At 49.1% G+C, this 26,254-nt stretch overlaps 3 protein-coding genes across 4 annotated transcripts in view; 1 reads left to right on the plus strand and 2 right to left on the minus strand.

Annotated features, from left to right (window-relative positions):
* The window catches only part of PIAS1 (protein inhibitor of activated STAT 1), a 140,764-nt gene extending 133,249 nt beyond the window's left edge, over window positions 1–7,515 (plus strand). For both annotated transcript variants that reach the window (XM_025389634.1, XM_025389633.1), the window contains one exon: window positions 3,604–7,515. In XM_025389634.1, coding sequence (XP_025245419.1) covers window positions 3,604–3,897 — 294 coding nt within the window. In that variant the 3' untranslated portion in view covers window positions 3,898–7,515. The remainder of the gene's footprint in view (window positions 1–3,603) is intronic.
* The window catches only part of CLN6 (CLN6, transmembrane ER protein), a 35,684-nt gene continuing 16,552 nt past the window's right edge, over window positions 7,123–26,254 (minus strand). The window contains exons 7-8 of the mRNA XM_025389635.1: window positions 21,958–25,112; window positions 7,123–10,180 (exon numbers count right to left, since the gene is read on the minus strand). Coding sequence (XP_025245420.1) covers window positions 24,842–25,112 — 271 coding nt within the window. The 3' untranslated portion in view covers window positions 7,123–10,180; window positions 21,958–24,841. The remainder of the gene's footprint in view (window positions 10,181–21,957; window positions 25,113–26,254) is intronic.
* On the minus strand, window positions 9,862–22,084 carry CALML4 (calmodulin like 4). The gene is given in 6 exon segments (XM_025389636.1): window positions 9,862–10,180; window positions 13,481–13,669; window positions 15,601–15,741; window positions 21,836–21,866; window positions 21,958–22,015; window positions 22,017–22,084. Coding segments are annotated over 6 exon segments (585 nt in total). The 3' UTR covers window positions 9,862–10,082.

The following is a 26,254-nucleotide window of genomic DNA, read 5'->3' on the forward strand; positions in this document are numbered from 1 at the left end:
AAGGTGGAAGATCAGTGATGGTTATTGCTCACCAGTCAGGCAGTCCCATTCTACCATAGCCACAGTCTTAAAGAACAAGAACAAAGTGACAGAAGCTGTTAAAGGATCTGCTTCATTGAAGGCAACAAGACTAACAAAAATTTGAGAAGGGCCTGTATCAGATATGGAGAAACTTGTAGTGACCTGGATTGAAGACCAGACGAAGAAACATATCCCTCTCAGCACCATAATGATCATGGCCAAAGCAAAAAGTTTGTTTGCAATGTTTAAAGAATTTAAGATTGGACCCAACAACAGTGTTAAATGTACTGCTAGCTCTGGGTGGTTTAAACGATTCAAGAATCATTATTCATTATGTAATATCAAAGTGAGTGGAGAGTCTGCAAATGCAGATGTGAAGGCAGCTGAAGAATTTTTGGAAACTCTAGATAAGCTGATTATGAAGGAAGATTACTTGCCAGACAAATTTTCAATATGCATGAAACCTCCCTATTCTGGAAATGAATGCCTGAAAGGACTTTCATCCATAAAGAAGCCAAGTCAATGCTAGGTTTCAAGACTTTTAAGGACTAGATAACAGTCTCGCTTGGGGCAGTATTGCAGGCTACAAATTGAAACCCTTTGTGATCTGGTACAGTGAGAACTCCAGAGCCTTCAAGCATGTCAACAAGCACACACTGCCCATGTACTACACGAGCAATAAGAAGTCATGGATGACTCAGCTCTTCTTCCAGGATGTCCTCCTGAATTGCTATGCCAGCAAAATGGAGAAGTACTATTTAGAAAGTAACATACTTTTCAAGATTATGATTTTTGTTGATAATACTCCCACACATCCTCATTTGATTGGTGATCTTCATCCCAATATCACAGTGTTGTGTCTCCTTCCAGGTACCACATCTTTGATCCAACCAGTGAATCAAGGAGTTGTAGCAGCTTTTAAGGCCTATTAAAAGATCCTGAGGAGGATCCTTGCCCAGGCTGTTGCTGCAACTGAAAAATACTGAGAAGACACTGATGCAATTCTGGAAGGTTTACAACAGCTATGACTGCATCAAGAACCTTGCTTGGGCATGGAGTGGTGTCACCAAGGAGTATGTGAATGACATCTAGAAGACACTGAAGAAGTTTGTTCATGACTTCAAAGAATCTGCTAAAGATGAAGAGGTTGCAGAAATCAACAAGGCTGTGGTTGAGATGGCAAACAACTTTAACCTAGATATGGATGAGGATGACATTGAGAAGCTCCTAGAGGTGGTTCCTGAGGAATTGATTAATGAGGATCTGTTGGAACTGGAACAGGAAGACGTAGCTGCAGAAGGTGCAAGAGAAAAGGAAACTGCAGGAGACAAAAAAAAAGAACCTCCAAGAAAATTCACAGTGAAGGGTTTAGCAGAAGCTTTTGCAGACCTCAACAAGCTCCTTAAAAAATTTAAGGCCAGGCACAGTGGCTCATGCCTGTAATCCCAGCACTTTGGGAGGCTGAGGCGGGCAGATCATGAGGTCAAGAGATCGAGACCATCCTGGCTAACACGGTGAAACCCCGTCTCTACTAAAAAATACAAAAAGAAATTAGCCGGGCATGATGGCAGGCACCTGTAGTCCCAGCTACTCGGGAGGCTGAGGCAGGAGAATGGCATGAACCCGGGAGGCGGAGCTTGCAGTGAGCTGAGTTTGTGCCACTGCAGTCTAGCCTGGGCGACAGAGCAAGACTCCATCTCAAAAAAAACAACAAAAAAAATTTAAAAACACGGGCCCTGGCCGGATGTGGTGGCTCACACCTGTAATCCCAGCACTTTGGGAGGCTAAGGCGGGTGGATCATGAGGTCAGGATTTCAAGACTAGCCTGACCAACATGATGAAACCCCGTCTCTACTAAAAATACAAAAATTAGCTGGGTGTGGTGGCATACACCTGTAATCCCAGCTACTTGGGAGGCTGAGGCAGAAGAATCGCTTGAACCTGGGAAGCGGAGGTCGCAGTGAGCCAAGATCACGCCACTGCACTCCAACCTGGGCGGCAGAGCGAGACTCCATCTCAGAAAAAAAAAAAAACGGGTCCTAACAATGAAAGGTTTTCATTAATAGAGAGGAATGTTTGTGGTACATTATCTACTTACAAGCAAATCTATAATAAAAAAAGAAACAAACCAAGCAAAACACCATGGACATATTTCTGAAAAGAGTGACACCTCCTTAAGAAGAGCCTCATGCAGGTCCTTCAGTGGGTGTGCCAGAAGATTGTTGTCATAGCAAATGACAGCTCCATGCATGCTATTTTCCCTGAAGACCATGCAGTGGGACAAGCTGTGCAGGTGGAAGACAGTGACATCGACAACCCTGATCTCCCTGTGTAGGCTTAGGCTAATGTGCGTGTCTTCGTTTTTAACAAAAAAGTTAAAAAGTAAAAAATATTTTAAAATGTTAAAAATGGAAAAAACTTACAGAATAAGGATATAAGGAAGGAAATATTTTTGTACAGCTGTACAATGTACTTGTGTTTTAAATTAAGTGTTGTTACCAAAGTTTTAAAAAATTAAAGTTAATAAAATTAGTTAGCTAATGTTAATTTATTATTGAAGAAGGAAAAATATTTTTAACACATTTAGTGTGGCCATGGTGTACAGTGTTTATAAAGTCTATAGTAGTGTACAGTAATGTCCTAAGTCTTCACATTCACTCACCACTCACTCACTGGCTCACCCAGAGCAACTTCCAGTATTGCAGGCTCCATTCATGGTAAGTACCCTGTACAGGTGTATTATTTATTTATCTTTTATACCGTATTTTTACTGTACCTTTTCTATGTTTAGATACACACATACTTAGCATTGTGTTACAGTTGCCTATGGCATTCAGCACAGTACCATGCTGTACAGGTTTGTAGCCTGGGAGCAGTAGGCCAGACCACACAGCCTATGTGTGTAGTAGGGTCTACCATCTAGGTTTGTGCGAGCACACTCTGATGTTTTCACAACCACAAAACCGCCTAATGATGCATTTCTCAAAACACATCCGTGTCGTTAAGCGACGCATGACTGTATTTAAAAGTATAATGTGTAGCCGAGAGAAAGAATAAATTTCCTTGGAAAACTTCAGAGTAATCATACCCATTATTATGGCTTTAAAATTTAAATAAAAATTCTTTCTTTCAGTGGTGCCTGAGTGTATAGTAAAAACAGTGTCTTGGTTTCCAGTACTGTTTTATAAAGAAACTGGGCAGTGAGTCATATTGACTGATAGATTTCTTGGCTAAGTATCTCCTTACTAGCAAAAGGGTGGACTGTCTGCCCCTCCCGCTGCTTCTGAGCATATGCTTCTTAGGAAATAGAATTGATAATTGCTTGCAATACAAACTAAAACAAAAAACAATGAAATTTTTATTTTGTTTTTCCTCCAGTTTCAGATACAAAAATGTCTTCTCAAGATCAATGCTCCAGTCGTTACATAAGATCATTTGATTTTGCAGAATGTCTTAGTAAATATTTCAGAAACCCTAGATACTCAGGCTGTCTTAAATGTAGGGCTGTGTTCTGCTGAGGAGAAAATGTTTTAATTTAGAAGTATAATTAACATTTTTGTGTCTTTTGTTTCCCCTCCCTAGCATTACAACACCTCCTTGCTTGCCGCTGCAGCAGCAGCAGTTTCAGATGATCAAGACCTCCTACACTCGTCTCGGTTTTTTCCGTATACCTCTTCACAGATGTTTCTTGATCAGTTAAGTGCAGGAGGCAGTACTTCTCTGCCAACCACCAATGGCAGCAGTAGTGGCAGTAACAGCAGCCTGGTTTCTTCCAACAGCCTAAGGGAGAGCCATAGCCACACCGTCACAAACAGGAGCAGCACGGACACGGCATCCATCTTTGGCATCATACCAGACATTATTTCACTGGACTGATTCCCAGGCCCTGCTGCTCCCATCCCCACCCCAGATCAAATGAACTTGGCAGAAAGAAGAGAACTTTGTGCTCTGTTTTACCTTACTCTGTTTAGAAAAGTATACAAGCGTGTTTTTTTCCTTTTTTTAGGGAAAAAATTAAAAGAAATGTACAGAGAACAAAACTATATTTTCAGTTTTACTTTTGTATATAAATCTAAGACTGCCTGTGTGATAAAAACACTTGTTTAAAAAAAAAAGGAAAGAAAAGAAAAAAGAAAAAACAAGCACCCACAAACCACCTTCAGCTCATTTTTTTCTGGATTCTGAAGATTTTTCATCATTTGTCCTATGGTTTTGGTTTTATTTTACTTCAATGGCATTATTTTATTTGCAATAACAGAAAAGGAATTGCATGTATGAAGTTTTAAATTGTGGGCTTTTCTTTGTTGTGGGGAGGGGGTTGGGGGGATAGTTTGATTTCCATTTTCTGAAAACGACAGACTTGGATTCTGTTTGTGTGTGTGTGCATATTTTATCCAGCCTTAAGTTATAAAGCTCATCTGTCCCGCTGCATTCCCTGTGTAGTGGGTGTGTGTTCATTGTGTGCGTCTGTATGTATTTTTCTGTCATCACTGTTCCCTCTCCTCCCGAGTGTGCATTCAGTTAATATAATCAGTTGCTTGCTTCTTTCAAAGTGCTTTGAAGGTCTTGAACTCACGTGTGAGCATCTTTATCAACTATCCCAACTGCATGTTCTCCATCACATATTCTCTTATTTGCTCTGTACCCCCTGAGAATATGTTTTAGAGATATTGGAATAAAGCTGTCTGGGTAAGGAGTAGGCTTAGCCGAACTATGAATAATACACTTTAGTCTAGTTCTTTATTCTAAATCTGGATTGCCAGTATTGTGTATTTAAACCAAGTCTGTGAATACCTGCTTTTTTTGGCCACAGAGTAACAATTTTTCATGTAAGATCTTCATACCAAAGTAGGAAGTAAAAATAGCTTAGAAAGCCCTGTCAGGTGTTTTGTGCAGCTGACAGAGGTAATGTTACATCACCTCAAAAAGAAAGATAAACAGTCAGTTATTCTAAAAATAAATTGTTTGGAAAGTACAATGCACCACATTTTTGTAGAAGTCTACTATTTGATAAACAGTTGAAATTCAAGATGTGTTTGACCCTTAGTCATTTTTACTCTTTGGTTCTGAGTATACCTATTTTCTTAGCATATCTACCTTGTTTATCTTTTTCTTCACCTTTTAACAAGTATGACATAGGAAAGTCATTTTTTTAGAATTCATGGATCAGTCTGATCTACTCTTATTCATAATGGAACATGTAAATATATTGAAAACTGTTTTTCAGGAGAGAAATATGAGTTGGAGGGAAGGAAAAGTGGTTCTACTTACGTTCCAAAATCCTCATCAGAGAAGGTATGATGTTCTCAGGTGTGGAAAATATTTTTTAGTTGATTGAGAAAGCAGGTTTAACAGAAAACATAAAGAAGGGGCATAATGATTGCCGTTTTTCCAGACTGGATTTTCTTACCACAACTGTTAATGTTCTCAGAGTTGATGAAGGACCACGTTTGTGTATACACTTGTAGTTTTAAACCTTGCATTGGTAACAAAATGATCTACTTTAATCCAGGTAGAATTCAAGATGGCTGTACTTCAGTTGTATGATAAAATTAATGGTTCTCATGACTGTGTGGCATCTAAAAATAATGTTTTTATAGCATCTCTGTGCCACTAAATTGTTGACTTGAATTTTGGAAAAGTTGGTGTTGATATGTATATGTGTGTGTGTATATATGTATTTATAAACTGTGTGTGAGTAACAAGTGAGTTTCATAGTCTTCCCCTACGCATGTGTATTCCACACACAAATGGCTGAGTTATAGTCATAAAACAATTTGCAATAAAAAAAACAAAACAGATTGTCGGTTAACCAGGAAACAGTTACGTTTTTTAATGAATCTGGTATTACAGTGAGCAAATGTCATATTAATTTAGGCTAATTTCTAATAGTACCATAATTTGCGTCTAAATTTGGACTGGGGTAGAAATTACTAAAATTGTGGGGAGTTTGTTTTCTGATTTTACATTGCTTTAGGAAACATTTTTACTAATTCAGCTGTCTTAGGTAAAATGAATAGTTTTCTTCCTGTTTTTTTTATGTGTCATTGTTAGTGGTCTCAAAATTCTGATCAATAACTTTGTGTATGATGCTGAATTATACAAACTGTTTGAATGATCCAGTGGAAAACATATCCCTCTACGTTCTTCTGTCCAGTTGTAGAGAAGGTTAATTTCCCTCAGTGTCCCACATTTACCAACCTAAGAGAAGAACAGGTAATAGGGAGAAATAAACATAGAGTGGTTCCAGTGGTTTTGGTCATGTGTCCACAGGAGAAACTAGCCATTCAGAAGTTGTCTTAATTATAGTTCATTCCACCCTGTGAGGAGTTTGTTTCCATCAGTTGTTGACTTTCCAAAATGTTGCATTAAGTAATAGTTGTCACTCTGTTGGCCTCATGGTCAATATCAATCACACTTCATGATCTCTACTAATTACTAGTAGAGTCATGTACTATGTCTTTAACTCCTAAGTTTAAAGAAAAGCACAGAGTCACTTCATCTCTTTTTTTCTTAGCCTACCCTCACTCCCCAACCCATGCCAATTTGGCATTGACATGCTATCTGTGGACAAATAGCAGTTCTCAGAATCTAGTCAAGTTGCCATCATCCCCCTTGCCTTGGCCATTCATAGTAGGTATGCATATGTTTGTTTCTGTACAGTACTGTGTGTGTGTGTATATTTACATCTGTATGCACACATCTTTGATAAAATAGCTATTTGACTAGCAGGGTTAAAGTGGCTTTTAATTACTTTGTGAGCGTTATTGGATACATCTTTAAAAAAAAAAAAACTGAACCAGAACCATGCCACGCTTGGTTGACTATTTTGAGCATTAAAATTGCTTTACTAATTATGTAGACATTATCACAATTCTGTATCTTTACTGACTTAGGAAAGATTCACGTAAGCTCTGAAAACTCTGATTCCTTGGTAGATTTTCCTTTGAGTCAAGTGTCTGAAATGGAATGAAAAGATATCCTAACTCTAAGTTAATATGGAAAGAGCATTGTTTTTAAAACAATTTCGATTTTAAATACATAAAACTTTCAAGATCTTCAGGACTTTTTAAAGCACATTTGAAATTATTTTAGTAAGAATTTTGTTTTATCAATATATGTTGAATTCTGTTTTTTAAACATAAAGCTTAGATTTCAGAAAGAGGGAGGGAAAATAGCTGGTGGTCCCAGAGTGTGCTGCTGTTAATTGTTTAACAAAGGGGAAAATGTATATAAACAGATAAAGTTACCATAAATTCCATGAACTTAAATCTGTGATTCATTGCCTTAAAACTTTCTCTCTTAGAATTTCCATACCGCATGCCAAACCAGTAAAATGGCTTTTAAAAATGTATAGTAGACAATGTCAGTTTGTATAAAAGTACCAAGTGAAAATATTTATTACATGCATTGGAAAAAAAATTGTTTACCTATTGAATGTTACCTGTTTATGTAGAGCTCTTTAGATGTAATAAAAGAAAAGCCTTCAGTTAATTTGTCTTCTGTAAAATAACACTGCTGGGTGTTCAAGGGGACAAAATCCCTGTGAGACAAGTGATAATGGTTTGTGCTTCCAAAGCACCTTTCATCCAGAGATTTCAAAGCATGACAAGTAACTAATTTTCTTGCAGCATGCTTTGAGGTAAGTAATGAATATATAGCCATCATTTCCCTCTCTTGTTGAAATATGGCTAGCTCTTTAATAAATCACAGCATCTGTTCAGCATCTGCAGTTTGAATGCTAAGAGCACCGTGGCCTTCTTGTAAACAACACTAGGTGCTAGAGAAACCAGCTGGAATTTCAGGAATGAGCTTGAAACCAGGACAGGAGTAATGTAACAGCCCTTCCTCCGGTAGAGGTTTGAATCGGAACACTTCACAGGATCTTAGGCTCTGGACCACTGGATCCCCTTAATGAGGAGCAGGGAGTCTGTGAAGAGGAGCCCCAGGTTCAAATTCCACACCAGCTATGTGTTTTTGGCAAGCTATACTTCAGATTCCCGTTAGGCAAATGAGATGCATAAAACTTGCTTTAAAGCCATACTGGGACTATTCAGTGATAAATACAAACATAGAAAAGCTTTGACGGAAAGTACCCTCATTTTTTATAGCCAGAACTTGCTCTTCCTGTTCCATCTAAATCATTGGTATCTATCTCCCATCTAATCTTTGGTATTCCAGGTTGGCTGTGCAGGATTTACTTCCTAATGTGCATGACTGGAGCTCAAAAGAGGTGCCGGCCTAGGACCTTTGAGCTTTGCCTGAAAGTGACAGCAGATCTCTTGGGAGGAGGTGGGGGGTGGGGTGGGCAGCGTCTAACCGGCCCTCTGGTGGATTTACCTTGAAGGTAATGAAATTTAAGCATGAGGACCCCTCACTTGCCCTGGTCCTGGGAGCAGCCCCAGAAATTCTGCATTTCTGTTTTTGTATTCTTAAGGCAGCGAAATCTTATAAACCTCAGATCCCACAAAACATCTGCTTCTACACTGTGCGGACCTGGGCTTCCCAGCCAGATAGTCACAATTTCACCTAGTTGGCATTTCGACCATTTACTTACTCTCACCCCCACAAAACTCTTCTCTGTGGCTCCTAGGAATTCCCACTTACTCCCTTTGCAGTTACGCTTGGGGAAATGAGAGTCTCCTTCCTCAGGGCCTTGTTTGGGTCTGAAGCCACACGGCATTGTTGAGACAGTTGCACTAACACTACAACTCTTGCTCCCTGCAGTTTTCCCTGTGCCCGGTGCCTAGTGGAAGATTTGTGTCTTGTACATCTTCCCAAAAGACATATCCCGTTTGATTTGGTTTTCTTCTGCTTTAGCCTGTGGCACCACTAGACAAAGCCGCAGCCCAGAGAACCCACTTTTGATACATACATGAAAATCTTTGCACTTGGAGCCCTGCAGCCCCTCCTGTGTTGCTGTGGTACTCCAGCCCTTCTTAGGACTGTGCTGGCACTATGAATGATCCAGATTTGACAAGTGTATGGCACCTCTGAATCTCTGGCAGCACCAACCTGGCACCTTCTGGCTAACTAACTCAAAGCCACTCGAGCTGGATGGACTTCCAGAAAGCCTAGTGCTCCTACTACTGTTATCCAGGGCTATTGTACCCTGGCCATTGCTGGTTCCATCCCCTTATTTCTCTCCGTAAGTCCTGGGGAAGTGGCTTAAGGCTATGACCAGTGTGGGCCACTTAAGCAGACCTCCCTGGAACCCTTCTGCCTGGTAACAGAGCCCAGGGAACAGCTCAGAATTCTCACAGCATTGGAAGCCCCCTTCTTGAGCTCTGCAAGGCCAGTGAATTCAGCCGCTCACATCTGGTTTGCTTTGGTGTGAGGTGTAAAGTAGATCACTCTTCCCGCTCTCAGCTGATGCTGCCTCATTGTAGCATGTTTTCACTCTACAATGTTTTCACTCTATACTCTGTGTTTATGAACCAATAGCCTGAGCTTTGTCACTGTATCTATTGAGATAGAAATGAGAATTTGTAAATGGGCCTCTGGCACCGCAAGAATTGTCATAAGTGTTACAGCTTTTTGTTTGTTGCAGCTTCTCAGCTAGCACTGGCTTCATCTTGGAAATATGGAAGATGGTTCTAGCCCCCAAATACAGAGTAAGTCTCTTGGTAGATTACCCTTAAGTCATTAGCTCAATCCTTCCTCAACAGGCTCCATGAGGTAAGAAGTGGGAATCCAGCTTGTGTGAGGGCCCCGAAGCTTTGAGGGGTGAAATGATTTGCCCAAAGTCACAGTGGGAAGCAGAAGAGCCAGGACTGGAACCCAGGCCAGACTCCAAACCACAGGCTCCTTCCATGCTTGAAAGGGCCGGACTCATGGTAGTTAATAAAATCAATACAAATCTTTTATTAAAAAGATCTGCTCATACCATGCATGGCTGAAATCATCTATTATTGTTGCTAGTTAGCCTCTCTTCTGTAGTTGGGTAATGTTGTCTTGCCACTGTGTTTGCCATCTCCCCCAAGTGAAAAGAACACTTTTCTTTTTAAAAATTAATCGCTCCAAGTTTTCAGGCCCAGGGGAGGCTCTCGCATTCTCCTCCTTCAATAGTCCTGTCCAGGAAGGGTGATCTTGTGGATAAATTCATCATACTTCACTTTGCCGTTGGGTTCAATACCTGCTTCCCTGAAAAGATCATCCACTGCAATAAATCACATTAATTTTTCAGTTTGGCTTTAGTGTTCCATTATAAAACAGTGAGTTCTTTGGGGACTGGAGCTCCCCTAAGGTCTTCCCTGAGTGTCCAGTTGACTATTCCTATAGATCAGGAAGTAAACCAGTGAACAGAAAGGGACAACCCACCCCTGCCCTCCTGAGACCACGGATTCCATTTAGAGCTAATCAGGCTTTCTGCAGGGGCAGGGAGTAGGGAGGTGTACTGGTAAGGATTTGGTCACTGATGCCACCCTGGGCTTTTTTTTTTCTTTTTTGAAACAGTTTCGCTCTTGTTGCCCAAGCTGGAGTGCAATGGCGCAATCTCCGCTCACTACAACTTCCGCCTCCCAGGTTGAAGTGATTCTCCTGCCTCAGGCTCCCGAGTAGCTGGGATTACAGGCACGTGCTGCCACGCCCAGCTAATTTTTTCTTATTTTTAGTAGAGACAAGGTTTCACCATGTTGACCAGGCTGGTCTTGAACTCCTGACCTCAGGTGATCCACCCACCTCAGCCTCCCAAAGTGCTGGGATCACAGGCATGAGCCACTGTGCCTGGCCCACCCTGTGCTTTTATTTTTATTTTTTCATGAAAATATGACCCCTGTGCCTCTATTTCTAGAAACCTTTGTCCTGGAGTTTTTACCTTCCACCAGCTCAGCCTGCAGGCAGAGCGAACATCCTCGGCAGCCCCAGGCTTCGGCCTGCCCCTCACTTGCCTGCCTTCTCCCCTAAGCCAATGCTCCTCACCACCCCTGCCCCCACCCCAAGAGAGGACTTAGTGAAAAGCACTGTCTGCTACCATCACTTCTAAAAAAAAGTATGTTTGGGGGATGGGTTTTTATGAGAGAAAAATAAATCCAACTGTGTTGAGAGCTCACAGCATACAAGACTGCCATTGTTCTCCATCGCTCCAGAAAAAAAAAGAAAAAAAAAAAACTTCATTTGCTTGTTTCTTCTGGTTCTGGATTCCTGGGATAAAATACTAGCTTATCCCAGGCGTTGGCAAGAGCCATTTCAACTTGTATTCTCCACAATGGCCTCTTGGGGCCAACCTACCATGCCTCTTTAGCCCATCCTCATCTCACTGCCCTGTATCAACTTCCCAGGCCCGGACACCTTCCACACACACACCCCTGTAGTCAGTTAGAAAATATCCTGTGATTCTGTGCTTAACTATCCTTCTCGAAAGTACAATCACCATGCCTTGTGCCTAAGCTGATAGTAGTTCTGAGTATTGGGAGAATTTGAGGACACTAATTCATCTCATTTTGTGGAGAAGTTTCTACAATCAGCCAGCTGGCTAAAACCATCCTGGGGGGCAGGCCAACATCAGCTCCAGGGCCAGTCACTGCAGCCTCTTCCCATCTGGGCGAGGGACAGCACTTAGCCAGGTGCTGAGGACACCTGAGTAGAATAGCCTTTCACTCCGTCTCACTTCAAAGACCCATGAAAAAGGCAGTGCTGAAGTCAGCCCGTCCCAGGCCTCAGGAGGAAAAGGCTTCACCCGCAGCCGTTCCAAGGATGTTTTTTAATCAAACTGGAAATTGTCTTTCGATCACCCAGAGAAACGATTCCTGCTGCTGGTATCATTCTTCCCATCTCCCGTGGCAAGTGAGAGGGAAATCGGTGTCCCTGCTTGTCTGGAACTCACCAGTTTCTGTGAAACATTCCTCTGCTGGTTATGAGAGATGTATGTGAGTCTGCGGCCATGGCATTGCTTTAGGACAGAGATCATTAACCACAAAAATAAGGCCCTGCTCCCTCTGCTGACTCCACCTGTTGCCTAGAGGGCTGGGCGGTGTCCTGCGGGGAGTCTGGGAGGGAAGGACGGCCCATGTCTTCCCTGTCCATGTGAAAATAGCCACAAGAGGTGAGCCTGGGAAAGTGGGGTATGGAGACCCAGCCTGCTGTTGGGCGATTGATTATTTATTTATTTACTTTTGGAGATGAAGTCTCATTCTGTTCCCCAGGCTGGAGTGTAGTGGTGCAAGCTTGGCTCTCTGCAACCTCTGCCTCCCAGATTCAAGCTGTTCTGCCTCAGCCTCCCGAGTAGCTGGGGCTACAGGCGTGCACCACCACTCCTGGCTAAGTTTTATGTCAGGCAATTTTTAAACTCTCTGCACTGTGCCTTAATGGCGGCAGCTAAAATCTGAGCAGACTGATTTGTAGAGTGGTAGCTCAGAGGGACCTGAGGGGTCACCTTTTGTACCCTCATTTCTAGCAAGGAAAGTGAGGTGGGAGAGGTCTCCCAGCACCCAGGATTCAAACCACAACCTCAAACCCCTCCTCCAGTGGTTTATGGCGATTTAACCAGGGACGGAAAGTCCGTCATTTTGAAGCCTGTTTTCAGCACCCACTTGTGGCCAAGCCCAGCTCTCCTGTCCCAACCACAGGCCAGCAGGGCAGCCTAACTAGAAACCCCAGGCTCTGAGGTCGGGGTCCCTGGCCTTGGGCAGAGGCAGAGCTGGCTGGCTGCTGCTGATGTGGCAGGGCTGGGAAGGAGGGTCCGCAGACTGGAAGAACAAAGGCTGCAAATGGCCCGGCGTGGGGGTCCCTTTGACAGTGTACAAAGGGCTTTCCTAGAAAACCCCAGGCTTTGTCCTGCTCTGAGGCAAGAAGGCCTGCTGGGCTGCAGGAAGGCACAAGGCAGACAGACCCCTTCTCACGGGGCTCTGGGACCAGGAACCCCGCCTGTCTCGGCAGTTCTCCAAGTGTCCTGGCAAAGTTCCCTGTGGAGCCCCCTTCTGGAAGAGCTTAGAGCAGCCTGAGTTGGAAAGGAAGCAAAGTAGCACCTCAATTCGGAAACTCAACCTCAGCAGCAACTGCAGAGACTGCTGTGATGGGAGGAGGGGCAGGGATGTCTAGACCTGCCTTCACTCCCGCACTGCTGCTCAGGAACCACTCACTCCCCCGCTTCTTTATCAGTAGAAGCAGGCACTTGTGCTCCCAGGGCTGTCATAGGCACTAGACGAAGCCCCACAGTGAGAGCTTAAACACAGGGGGAGGCCGGACTGCACGCTCCAGCTTCTCTGCCCTGTGGGGTCCAAGCTGGGTTTCCCCCAAGCTGTCCCTTCACCCTGGCAGACTTCTCCCTGCGCCCTTCCAGGCCCCCTGGTTCTTCCCCAGGCTCCAGCACCCACCTAGTATGGCATCTGCTCACAGTCTCCTGTGCATGCATCAACAGAGATGGTCTGCACCACCCTGGTGGCATCAGCCAGGCTTTGGTGCCCTCCTCCCAACTTCCTAACCCCCTCTGACTGGTGGGAGACAGGCCCCAGGCTGTTACCTTCCTTGTGGGTGAGCTTCTCCCCGAGGCTCGTAAGTTTTGACCGCAGGTCGGACGCCATGATGTAACCTTTCTTCTCCTTGTCCGCCATCAACATGGCTAGAAGAATTTCTTTCTTTGGGTCTTCTTGTTTTATTTGCATGTGCATAATGGTCAGAAAAGTGGAGAAATCCAGCTCTCCATTTCCATCTAGGAAACCCACAAACACAGCAGAGTGAGCAGAGGGAAAAAGGCTCTTGGGAAGCCAGTTAGCCTCCTGCTGGACCTGCACATCCAGTTCAAGGGTCACCGACCAGGGAACGCCAGGATGTGGCAGTGGTCACAGTGAAGAGGATGCAGCCTCTCCCACCAAGTTCCCACAACAGGCCCCTCACTGGACTGGACATTCTTCATTTCAGCAACGTCCTCAGTGATGATGCTTATCATCACCCCAAAACTCAAGAAAGCGGGGTCCCATCCACAGATGGAGGACTGGGCTCCTCTACTCCCTTCTAGCGCTTCCCTCCTGCCCTGAACTGGAGGGAAACAGGTCCATGTGTCCATTCCACCTTTGACAACCACCACAGCACATCTACCAGGATGGATCAGCGCCCCCACCTGCAGCCTCAAGCCTCAGTCCCAGGCTGGGCTGCTCACCTGCCTTCCCCTCACTGCAGTTTCCACCCCAGCCCCTCCTCCACGCGCCCTGGCTGGGATGTAACTGCAGGAAATCAAAACTTCCCCTGACTACAACTTCCTATTTGTTTAGAGGAGACAGAAATCAAGGAAACCACTACCGCTTTGGAGCTGGACATGGGGGATCTCAGGTATCAGACCACTGAGCACCCCACCGCCAGGCTGCAGGCCTTCAGAGGCCCACCTGGGCCCAGCATGGCCTGCCCCAGGGCAGGATCCCAGCGCCACTGCGGGCATCCTCTAGTGGGGACTTCGGTAACCCTAGCAGATGGTGGTGACCCCCATGAGATGAGGAAGCTGGGGGCCTGAGACTGAGCAGCAGCCTGTGGGCTCTGGGTCAAGTGTTCTTCCCAGGGGACCCCCTTCCCCTGGGCCAGTCCCTCCTTCCTGAGTGTCCAGCCTCCAATGCAAACAGCCACCCCAGCCTCTGAAACTACTCCTTTTTTTCTTAGGAAAAAACACAACAAAACATAAAATCTGCTTCTGACTGAAAAGCCGTATATGTTCTCATTGTTGAAAATACAGGAAACAACAATAAAAGAAATAAAAATCACCCATAATCCCATCACCAGAGAGAACTACTTGGTAACATTTTGGATGGGTTTTCTTTTGGCATTTTTTTTTTCCTAGCAATAGTTTTTCTAAAAACTATTGGTCAGTCTTTTTAGGTCAGTCTTTGGTATCAGAAGAATTGGGTTCTAATGCTGATGCCATCACTGGCTCAAGAACTTAATGGCTGTAAACCTTGATCTTTGCTTGTAAAGTGGGTTAGGAGAAAGCCAGGCACAGTGGCTCATGCCTCTAACCCCAGCACTTTGGGAGGCTGAGGAAGGCAGATCACCTGAGATCAGGAGTTTGAGACCAGCCTGGCCAACATGGCAAAACCCCGTCTCTACTAAAAATACAAAAATTAGCCAGGCGTGGTGGCGGGCGCCTGTAATCCCAGCTACTTAGGAGGCTGAGGCAGGAGAATCACTTGAACCTGGGAGGCAGAGGTTGCAGTGAGCTGAGATCTCATCACTGCATTCCAGCCTGGGCGACAGAGCAACTCTGTCTCAAAAAAAAAAAAAAAAAAAGAGAAAATGAGGTTAAGAGAATGCCTACTTCGTAGCGTTTTGGAGGTAAGCACATGACAAATACTCAACAAAGGGAAATGTTTCTATAAAACATTGGGCTTGCTGTCAGCGCGGCTTTTCCCTGGGTTTGATAAGTCTGTTGGAACGCCTAGATCCCGAGGTCTGTGAGATAAGGTATCACTGATTGCTATGAGGATTCCAGGAAGCCGAAGTAAGGCACAGCACTCCTGGTCTGGGGCTGCCACAGCTGGGTCCCCAGGAGGCCTGCCTGCCAGCTGCCCCTCAAACTGCTGAGCTTTTCATACCTCTACCGTCTGCACCCACCTGCTGGGCCCCTCCCCACTCCCCGTTGTTCCCACCACCACTCACCTATCCCGTGGGTCTGCAGGTGCCGCTGCACCTCCCCTGGCGTTGGGCTGGCCCCCAGGCACCTCATGGCCACCATGAGGTCGGTGGCTTTTATCTTCCCCCTCTGCTGCTTGTCATACAGGGAGAAGCATTCCTTGTACTCTGCACACAGCCCAGAGGCAGGGTCAGCAGCGTCTGGTCACTCTCCGCTGATGCCGCCCTCCCTGTCTTCAGTCTCTTCTCCCTCTTTTCTCTTCCTCTTCCTTTTGCCCACTCCCGCCATCCCTCTCTCCCCTCCCCTCCCCTCCCAAGGGTGCTAGATATAGCAAATGAAAATACAGGACTGCCAAGTTAAACTGAATTCAGAAAAACACTAAATACATTTTAATTGTATGCCCCAAATTTTGCATAGGACATATACTTCTATTGAGAAAGTATTTGTTGTCTGAAATTCTATTTAACTGGGTATCCTGTATTTCATCTGGCTCCTCTTCCCTTCCTCCCTACTCCCTCCCTTCCTTCTCCCTCCCCCTCCCCCCCCAACCCTCAGGACTACAACTCCCAGCACAGTACCCCTCCAGGGCTCACAGCGGAGAGCAGAAACCCACAGCAAGGCGTCCAGACCCCCAGGGGACCTCTGCAAACACAACTTTTCTGGACAATGGGAATAATAAGGCCTCAGGATTACTGTAAGAGCCAGAAATCCCAGGAGGCCTGGCAGAGAGTGGCCCTCATATGGTGATATTATCATCATTAGAGCTGGGGCATTTCTGAGCCTATTGCTCCCGCCCTGGCCTCCAGGCTGCTGAACCCTCAAGCTATCCATGGACTTGGGCCCTGGTCCTATTCTTAGAGGCTTCAAAGGGTCCAGCTGGGAAATTCTCCCAGGGTCTGAAGCCGTTTCTCCCTCGGTACTTGGTAGAGGTGGAAGGCAGCTGGAGCTAAGGCTCCCCTAAACCCACAGTCTCCTGGCCTGACACAGCTGTCCCACAGGCTCCTGGCCTGACACAGCTGTCCCACGGGCTCCCAGCCCTGGGAGTCCCAGGAAGGCCAGCTGGGAGTTCAGGGAAAGTCCCTGGGCCGCACTGACTGAATGTCTGGTTCGGGGGTAGGTGGGGCTGCCATCAGGACAGGGAGACTCTCATCCAGCCCAGACGAGGCACCCGGGCCTGTGGGTGGAGCCGTGGGAACCCAGTGGCCTGGTGCTGGCCATCCCAGGCTGGGGCTCAGGGCTCTGTTCTCTCTCCTGCTTCTCACACCACCCAGGTGGGTCCTTAGAGGCCTGGACAACAGCACCTTAGCTGATGACAGCAACAATGACAGTTCACATTGCTGAGCACTCTGCCCCCAGGCCCTCGCTTCATCCCCACCACCCTGTGACACGCTCCTCATATTCCCATGTGCAGACAGGGCACTGAGGGCTGCAACACTGACAGCCTGGCTGTGGGCAGCTCTGCCCGCCAGGCCACACTGCCTTCAGTTCCAGGGCAAACACCGCTGAGCGCAGCAGAGTGAGGGAGAGGACGTAGAAGGAGCCCCCTCAAATCCCTAGCCCAGGCCGGGCGCGGTGGCTCAAGCCTGTAATCCCAGCACTTTGGGAGGCCGAGACGGGCGGATCACGAGGTCAGGAGATCGAGACCATCCTGGCTAACACGGTGAAACCCCGTCTCTACTAAAAAAGACAGAAAACTAGCCGGGCGAGGTGGCGGGCGCCTGTAGTCCCAGCTGCTCGGGAGGCTGAGGCAGGAGAATGGCGTGAACCCGGGAGGCGGAGCTTGCAGTGAGCTGAGATCCGGCCACTGCACTCCAGCCTGGGCGGCAGAGCGAGACTCCGCCTCAAAAAAAAAAAAAAAAAAAAAAAAATCCCTAGCCCAGACCAGGGGTCCCTTCGTACTCCCTAATGAAGGCACTCAGGCCTCCCTGGTAGGATTTCAGGGGTGTCACTAAAGACAGGCAGATTGCCATGTACCATTTAGAGACAAATTCGTGGCCTTTGTGGAGAGACTGAGAGGAAACCCCCAGCCCCACACACCTGCCCTTTCAGAACGTTCCAGAGCCTGAGCTTCCAAAGGGGCAAACCAAAGACAGGACCAGGTGGCAGGGGCCGAAGCGGCCCAGAGGAAGCAGGGCCAGAGCCTGGCCTAAGACCCCAGCTTTGATTCCCATAAAACCAAATTGCCTGCAAGAGGGCCCAGTGCCAGACGGGACAACACCATCACTTCACGTCAGGGGGACAGAGAGAGGGCTGCCCAATCACAGAGCTTAACCTTAGCACTGCAGGGGGTGCCCCTGGGACCTCTCATGGCCACCCTCACCTTGTCTTTCTGTCTGGGTTTGCCCCTGGGTGAGGGTGGGCCAGAGGCCCACCGCCGTCCCTGCCTGACCTGTGCTGGAAGGTGCTCATCGCACCCTTGGGGTCCAGAATCAGCCTGGATCTGCAGATGGGTGCACTTCACCACTCCCTGACAAGCCCTGTCAGTCACTGGGGACCTGTGGTCCTTGCCAGCAGCAGCGCCAGGGCTCAGAGGCCCAACTCCTAACAAACCTTCACATCAGATATGTGCCGTCTCCCTGCCTCACACGGCTTTAAAGACCTGGAAGGCCAGATGTGAACTTGGAATTCCTGCACTGGAACAGACAGCAGGGTGTTGGAGACCCACCTGGGCTTCCCGCTGGCCCCTTCCTCCACCCTCTCTCCACTCTCCCTCCTCACCTCCTGGCTCTCCTTCCTGCTCTTCCTCCTGCCAGGTCGGCCCTCTAACATACTAGCACCTATATTTCACCACGTTCCCCTCCCTCGATGGTGACCCCCGTGAGGAAGGGATTTTTGTCTTTGTGTTCACTGTTGTAGCTCTAGTGCCTGGAACGGGGCTAGCACAAAGAAGGGACACAAACATTTGTTGAATGAAAGGATTAATTGGGTTAAATGAATTGGATTAAAAATCCCCTTTAAGTCTTCTCTTTGAAAATGCAAATCCCCCGAGACAAGAAAGAGACCTGCGCAAGGCCTAGGATAACACCAGCTGTGCTGGATGTTTAACCATCAGTTCTGATCATATATGTACTTGTGTCCTCTGCACTGTACAAACATAAGGATGTGTAGCACACAACTTACAATTAATACGGAAATGTACACTATTCTTTATTATAAATTCCATCTAGGGCTGGGCGCAGTGGCTCACGCCTGTAATCCCAGCACTTTGGGAGGGCGAGACAGGAGTATCACTTGGGCCCAGGAGTTCGAGATCAGCCCAGACAATATAGTAAGACCTCATGTCTACAAAATATTTAAAAATATTTTGTGTGTGGTGGTGCGTGCCTGTAGTCCCAGCTGCTCAGGAGAGACAGGTGGGAGAATCCCTTGAGTCTGGGTGGTGAAGGTTGAAATGAGCGGAGATCATGCAATTGCACAGAGCAAGGCTCTGTCTCAAATAAATAAATTCCATCTAGCCACTTGATTACCACAAATGAGTTTTGCCAACTCTTTTTTTTTTTTGAAAGAGTTTCACTCTTGTTGCCCAGGCTACAGTGCAATGGCACGATTTTGGCTCATTGCAGCCTCCACTCCCAGATTCAAGCGATTCTCCTGCCTCGGCCGCCCATGGAGCTGGGATTACAGGCATGCACCATGCACCATCACGACCGGCTATTTTTTTTTTTTTTTTTTAAGATAGAATCTCATTCTTGTTGCCCAGGCTGGAGTGTAGTGGTTTGATCTCAGGTCACTGCAACCCCTGCCTTCTGGGTTCAAGTGATTCTCCTGCCTCAGCCTCTTGAGTAGCTGGGATTACAGGCACCTGCCACCACAACCGGCTAAATTTTTTGTACTTTTAGTAGAAATGGGGTTTTGCCATGTTGGCAGGCTGGTCTCGAATTCCTGACCTCAGGTGATTTGCCCACCTTGGCCTCCCAAAGTACTGGGATTACAGGCGTGCACCACCACGCCCACCAAGTTTTGTATTTTTAGTAGAGATGGGGTTTCACCATGTTGGCCAGTCTGGTTTTGAGCCCCTGACCTCAGGTGATCCACCCGCCTTGGTCTCCCCAAGTGCTGGGATTACAGACATGAGCCACCGTGCCCAGCCCAAGTTTTGCCAACTCTTATATCCATTGCCAACCTATAGTTTTGATTCGACCATGATTTGACAAATGAAGCTGTATGCCAATGAGTGTGATTCTTTTTCCAATGAAAAATCTGATGTGATCTACTGTTAAACTATTTTTCACCCTTGTACCAAATACATTCATTAAATTGAAACTTATTTGAAATCACCAGCTCTACTGATCACAATAGGGCTGTCTTTTTAACTTTTTGTATAGATAGATGTAGGGACTGAAACATTGTTTGATCCTACATTATTTAATAATGGCTGGCTTTAACATCCTGCTTGCAAAATTCCTAAAAAATGGCTCTTGCTAGCTGCAGTGAGCCAGCCCCAGCCTACATGTGGGTGACACCTGCCTGTGCCTGGCCCAGCGTCCAGCACGTAACTGACATTATCCTCCTCTGTCCCTGGCTCGCAGCAGCCTGGTGAGGTGGCATATCCCTACTTCACAGGTGAGAAAACCGAGGCTCAGGGTGATTAGGCTTCAGGTCTGCTGCCTCCAAAGCCCCTGTTCTTTCCACTTCGCTAGGCCACCCCGTCCAGTCTTTTACACACTCGTTAAACATTGGTGGCCACTTTCTTGGTGTCAGATACTGGGATACAAAGAGAAATTACCTTCTTCCCTTCTGGGAGCTTTGGCCATCCCAGGAGGGAGGGTCAGTGAGCCTTAAAACCAGGCATGGGTGGGAGGATGCTGAGGCTGAGAGCTGAACTCCAGCCCTCAGTCCACCATTCAGTATCACCTTTGGACCTGGACAAGAGGGTGCTGCCCCGGGCCCTGTGTTTTAAAAGTCCCTGCTCCTGCCCTGGCCCTCCTCTTGGGATAAAGAGTTTGAGGGGTCTACGTGGAGGTGCCCACCTGGAGCTCACAATTCCTGCCCCTCTAGACCAAGCTTAGAATACCCAGAACTCTGGAACTCCTGGCCGGGTAACCCTAACCCCACTTGGCTGGGCTCTCAGGACCCTACCCTGGATCACAAGGGCCCAAGGTGCCTGTAATTTGTTGTTGTTGTTGAGACAGAGTCTCACTCTGTCGCCCAGGCTGGAGTGCAGTGGCACGATCTTGGCTCACTGCAACCCCACCTCCTGGGTTCAAGCGATTCTTCTGCCTCAGCCTCCTGAGCAGCTGGGAGTACAGGCACCCACCACCATGCCCAGCTAATTTTTGTATTTTTAGTAGAGACGGGGTTTCAACATATTGTCCAGGCTGGTCTCGAACTCCTGACCTCGTGATCTGCTCGCCTTGGCCTCCCAAAGTGCTGGGATTACAGGCGTGAGCCACCACGCCTGGCCTTGGTACCTGTAATTTTAGCTCCAGTAGTCAGCGAAGGATTCACTGAGAAGGCGATGTTTCAGCAGAGACCTGGAGGAATAGGGATGCCTGGGGGGACTCTCAGGCCCATTGACGTCCACTGTTGGGACAGGTTCAGGGTCACAACCTCAAGCAGCAGCTGGCTGTGCCTCCTGAGCCTCTCCTGCCAGGTATAGGGGGGCTGCAGTCATGAGGCTCCCCTGGCTCAGGTCTGGGCCCCTGAGTTCTTTGTAACCCAACCCTTTGTGCTCTTGGCCTTGTGGAAATAGAACCTGCACGGTGTGAAACTGAAGCCTGGTCGAGGGCTGGCAGAGTAGGGGACCCAGGGAATGAAGTGCTCACACCCAAACCAGGCTTGATGCCAGGGCAAAGGGGACTCAGTGGACCCCCTCCCATTTTACAGATAGGGAGACTGAGGCCCAGAGAGTAGACGCATCCTGCCGGAGAGTGCAAACCTGGCCTCTGTTCTGTCTCAGTTACAAAGCCCCTCCTCTTTCCCTGCTGTCAGCCATACCTTTAATGGTCTCTCTCTCCATCCCCAGTCCCCTCAGTCCCCAAATCCAACTGGTCAGGCTCTGGAGGGAAACCTAGTGGGCTCTGTCTTAGCGCCCTGGCTTGTAAATCACACTGACACGTATAAAGCCACATTTCTATTTTGGAGGCTTACCCCCGACCCCCAGCCCACCGACGGCCGCCTCCCTGCAGCTCTTGGCCCCGTGGGTGGGCCCAGCTCTCCCCCAGCCACCTTCCTTCCCACCAAGAAAACATGAGCAGAGCAAACTGCCTAATGAGACCCATGTTTTGCTGAGTTGCTAATTAAAGAACAAACCCAACCTACCATTAATTTGGTCTTGGGAAAGAAACTTGGCCTGCAGCAGAGAAAGGAAAGCAGTCAGGGGAGGGCTCCACCTGAGGCTCACACCCCCAGCCCTGGCCAGGCCCACACAGACCCTCACTCACCATCCTGAGGCCCCGGCTGCCACCCGTGCATTTGCTGCTCCCAGAACCGCGTTCAGTTTCCTCCAGCCTCAAGTCTAAAGTCTGCCAAGCTGGGTGGAGGCCCGGGTAATAAATGCTCGGCTGCCATGGAGACCGGGCCCGACGCCACCAGGGTCAGATTCCAGCTTCCTGAGCACAGCTCAGGACCCGCCACCCGGGCAGGTTGGATTTTTGAGGAAACGGGGCTGCGGAAGGCTCTCTCAGGGCTCAGAGTCTCTGCCTCCAGAAGCCGCAGCAAAGGCACAAATGCCAGTTTCTTCCTGGGAGCCCTGGACTCCAGGAAGGGGTCTTCTCTCTCCTGGGACTCGGCGGCGACACCATCAAGCCCCGACTAGAGTTGGACACTTTACACCCTGGGTCGTACTGAAGGCTCCTCACACACCATCTTGGAGGAGGAAGGGAACCCTTCCAAGACGGCCCAACTCAGAGATGGGCACCAGGGCGCGCAGGCTTGGGGCTCGGTACTGCAGGGACACAAGCTTCGGTGCTCTCAGGCTGGGATTCAGTCCTCCCCGCCTGCTGACCTGCTGAGTGACTGGCAAGTCATTCTACCTCAGTGTGTGCCTCAGTTTTCTCACCAGCTGAATGACAGGGCTGTTGGCAAAATCAAGTGGCCAGCGCACAGCCAGTTCCCAGCCTGTGCCAGTTCACCTCCCACCTTCTGGGGACTTTACAGGTCAGGGAGGGGCCTGGGCCGGGTCTCCAGCCCCATCACAGGCTCCTCGGGGGCTTGGAGTGAGGCCTCTTAGTGCCAGTTACCCTGGCCAGGAAGGCTCCCCTTTTCTTCCTTCCTTTCCTCTCTCCACCCTCAGCCCCACCCCTTCCGCAGAAGCCGCTGATGCTCCCAAGTCCTCAGGGCTTCGTGCTGCTCCCCTCCCCCACATAGGAGGAAATGGGGGCAGGGTGTGAGGCTTCCCTGGCTTCTTCCCCTTGAGATCCCACTTCCCTGTTTGGGGCGTGAGGTTTTTGTCCACAGCTGAGTCTATGGGGCTCTACACCCAGGGTCCGGCCCACAAGTAGGTGTGGCCGCACAGGTGTGCCCTACACAAGGGCCCCCAACCCAGGTGCGAGGGGTTGCTGGCCAGGGGCTGCACTGCCCATAGGAAGGGGGGCATCGTGCCAGTTTGCACACAGGCACAGGGACAGGAGGGGCTGCCTGTGCCCCATTCTCCCCTCCCCTCTCCTTTCCTGACTGCCTGTGTGGAAAGGGTGCTTTTCCCCCAAATCACATCCCCGGAGTCGCCTCTTTACACCTGTTTCTAGACCCACAGAATTTTAGCTGGGGACTCGACTCCTCCCTGTCAGAGTTGGAGGCCCCTGCTCCCTTACCCCGGGGCAGGGATAGAGGAAAGGCTGCCTCTGTGCAGGGGATGGAGAGAAGGACGTTAAGGAGTCACCTGGGCTCTGGAAGCCTGCAGGTGGCCAGGCCAACACGCTCCCACCGAATCCCTCTGCCTGTGGGAAGGTGCTCCAGGAGAGATGAGGTGGCTCCTCGGAGTCAGGCCAGTGTGTGCTGGGGTGCCCCGGCCAACTCCCTCCTTACGTGTGTAGGTGTCCCCAGGGGGTGCGGCACAGATGGAAAACACCAGCATGGGGCAATGGCTGCGTGGGGGTTCACGATACAGCAACTCACTATGCTGTGGGGCGCACCGTGTGTGCTACACCTCAGCACAAAAGGGAGAAAAGACAAAAAACACCTCCAACACCAACTGCGGCTGTGACTGTTTGCTTTATTCTTGAATCCCGGGTCCCCGTGGCTGGGGGTCCCTTCCCATCCCTGGGCACCACCGTGACTTCCTGTGGGTCCCTTCCCTTCTGTCCCCGACTCTGTAGACCCCCCCATGGGAGGGGTCCTAGGTAGGGGAGGCTCCTCCTCCCTCCAAACCAGGGGTCATGCTGTCAAGGCAAAGCCTCTGGACCCAGCACCTTGTAAAGGCTTTGATGAGAGGAGCTCCAGCTTTTGCTCAGGGCCTTTGGCCCCACCACCCAGGAATGCAGGCGCTCAAAGCCTGTGGCCACAGTTCTTCTGGAGCGGGAGCGGGGGACAGGGCTTTGGGTAGAGGAGGGTCGCCTGGAGAGCTGGAATGCCAGGGGAGGTGGCGGCGCCTCTGGCTCCTGGGGGCCAGGCTGGCTCCACACCTCATAGGCCTGAGCCTGGGCAGGGTCTGGAGTGCACATAGCCCCTAGGCAGGGAGAGGGCAGTGACAGGACCGAGCCACTCATCTGTCCCAAAGCTGCCCCCAAGGGGTGTCAGCAACCCCAACCCACTGACCTACTTTGGGACCACAGGCCCATCTAGTGCAAATGAGGTCCAGACAGGAGAAATGCTTTACTCAACAGCCACAGAGGCTGACGTAACCTATGTAACGTAGGGTCAGGGTGGGCCTGAGGGATGAGCCAGGTGGTGGGTGGGCGACACACCAGGTCCCCTCCTGGCCTCTGCCCCACCCAGCCCTCTCCTGCACAGCTACCAGAAGAACAGACCAGCCCCAGCAGGGAGAGTGTGGTCAGGTGCAGACGAGGGCAGGGGCCCGGATCCTGGCCCAGAAACACTCTAAAACAGAATCCGATCCTGAGATGATCCAAATCAAACAGAAACTTGACGGAAATAGTAGAGTCTGAAAATGATGCACTCTACACACACATATACAAGACACACACACATATGAATCCACGCACACACGAATCCACACACATGCACACGAATCCACGCACACAAGGCACACCCCACTCATGCTCTCAGTCTCCGGTTACACACCCACACCACACCCCCTACCCCTGTATTCAGACGCCCTCTATGGCCCACCTCCCACCCAGCAGAGCGCCACAGCCTGGTGCCAGGGACTCAGTGCCGACTGCTGACGTGAAGGGTGTAGAAAGCCCAGGGCTCAGGGACGTAGATGACACCCGGGTACTTCTTCCTGAGAACAGGGTCATTCCACAGCCAGGCGACCCAGAGCGCCACCAGCAAGAGGGTCAGTGTGAAGGAGGAGAAGAGGAAAAGGCCGTTGCTGTCCAGGAAGAGGCGCTTGCGCTTCTGGTGCAGGACGAGGGCCAGCATGGCGAAGAAGGTGAAGATGAAGAGGATGAAGATCTGGCCCTCGGTGACCAGGTACCTGGGAAGGCCAGGGGGGAGTGAGGCAGCTGCTGTGGCAACCCCGTCCTGCCTGGCATCCCTCCCTGCGCGCGAGAGCCAGGCTGCCCTCCAGGCAGGCAGGAGCGGCCTCTGGCGCCAGGGCTCAGTGAACCCTGCCGCTCTAAGCCACAGCCCACGGGCAGCATACTGATGGAGCTGGTATAGTTACTGGGTTTTAGATGTGGATTTTGTTGCCAATATTTAAATAACAGAATACCTACAAATGTATATTTCTGGCTTCTCTGGTCACATTAAGTTTGTATTTCCACACAACAAAACCTGACTAGAGGAGAAAGCAACAAACAATTGCCACGACAACGGCAGCGGCCCCCGCGGCAGGACGCTGGGGTGAGGACCCGCAGGAAGCGCTCCGCTAACATCTTTCCCGCTCACTGCAGCTGCCACCCACTCTTTTTAATCCCCAGAGAGCGCACAGATGAGTCCCAGCGGGGCATCTCAGCCACACAGGCGACAGGCCAGGGAGACGGTCTAGAGCTGGCCCAGGAAAGGAGGCCCTTTTCGTTTTGAGGGAGGCCTCCCATCAGAGAAGGGCCCAGTCCTGCCCCCACCCTGTCCTTCCCATGACACCCACAATCCCAGGGTGACCTGTCTCCAGGGCAGAAGGGACAGAGGAGGGCTGGGAGACTGGCTGAGGCCAGAGTCCTCTGCGATGGGAAGAAGAGAGAGCCAGAGGAGACAAAGACCCCAGACCAGGTGCCCCTACGCCATCAAACCCCTCAGTCTGTCTTTGGCCTCACCATAGTGCTTTACATTTGACAAAGCCCCTCTCTGTCCTCAGCATCCTCCTCATCCGAGAGGTAGACAGGCAGGTACCATCATTCCCATTTCACAGAGGCGGAACCCGCAGCCCACCACAGGGCTTGGTGTCGGAGGTGGATTGTGCCAGCCCCAGGGCAACACTGGGGTTCTTGAGATGGGGCACACACCGAGAGGGGCTTGAGGATGGAGAGAGACTGTGCAACCTCGCCCTCTCCTCCCACCTCCCTGCCATACCCAGGCCTGGGCTTCATGGAAACAAAGAGGCCACCACAGGGCATTGTCACAGTCCCCACTAGACACAAGAGGAAGCAGGGGCTCAGAGAGGGCCAGTCTCCCCAGGGC

The sequence above is a fragment of the Theropithecus gelada genome, chromosome 7a (assembly GCF_003255815.1).
Source record: "Theropithecus gelada isolate Dixy chromosome 7a, Tgel_1.0, whole genome shotgun sequence".
NCBI lineage: Eukaryota > Metazoa > Chordata > Mammalia > Primates > Cercopithecidae > Theropithecus > Theropithecus gelada.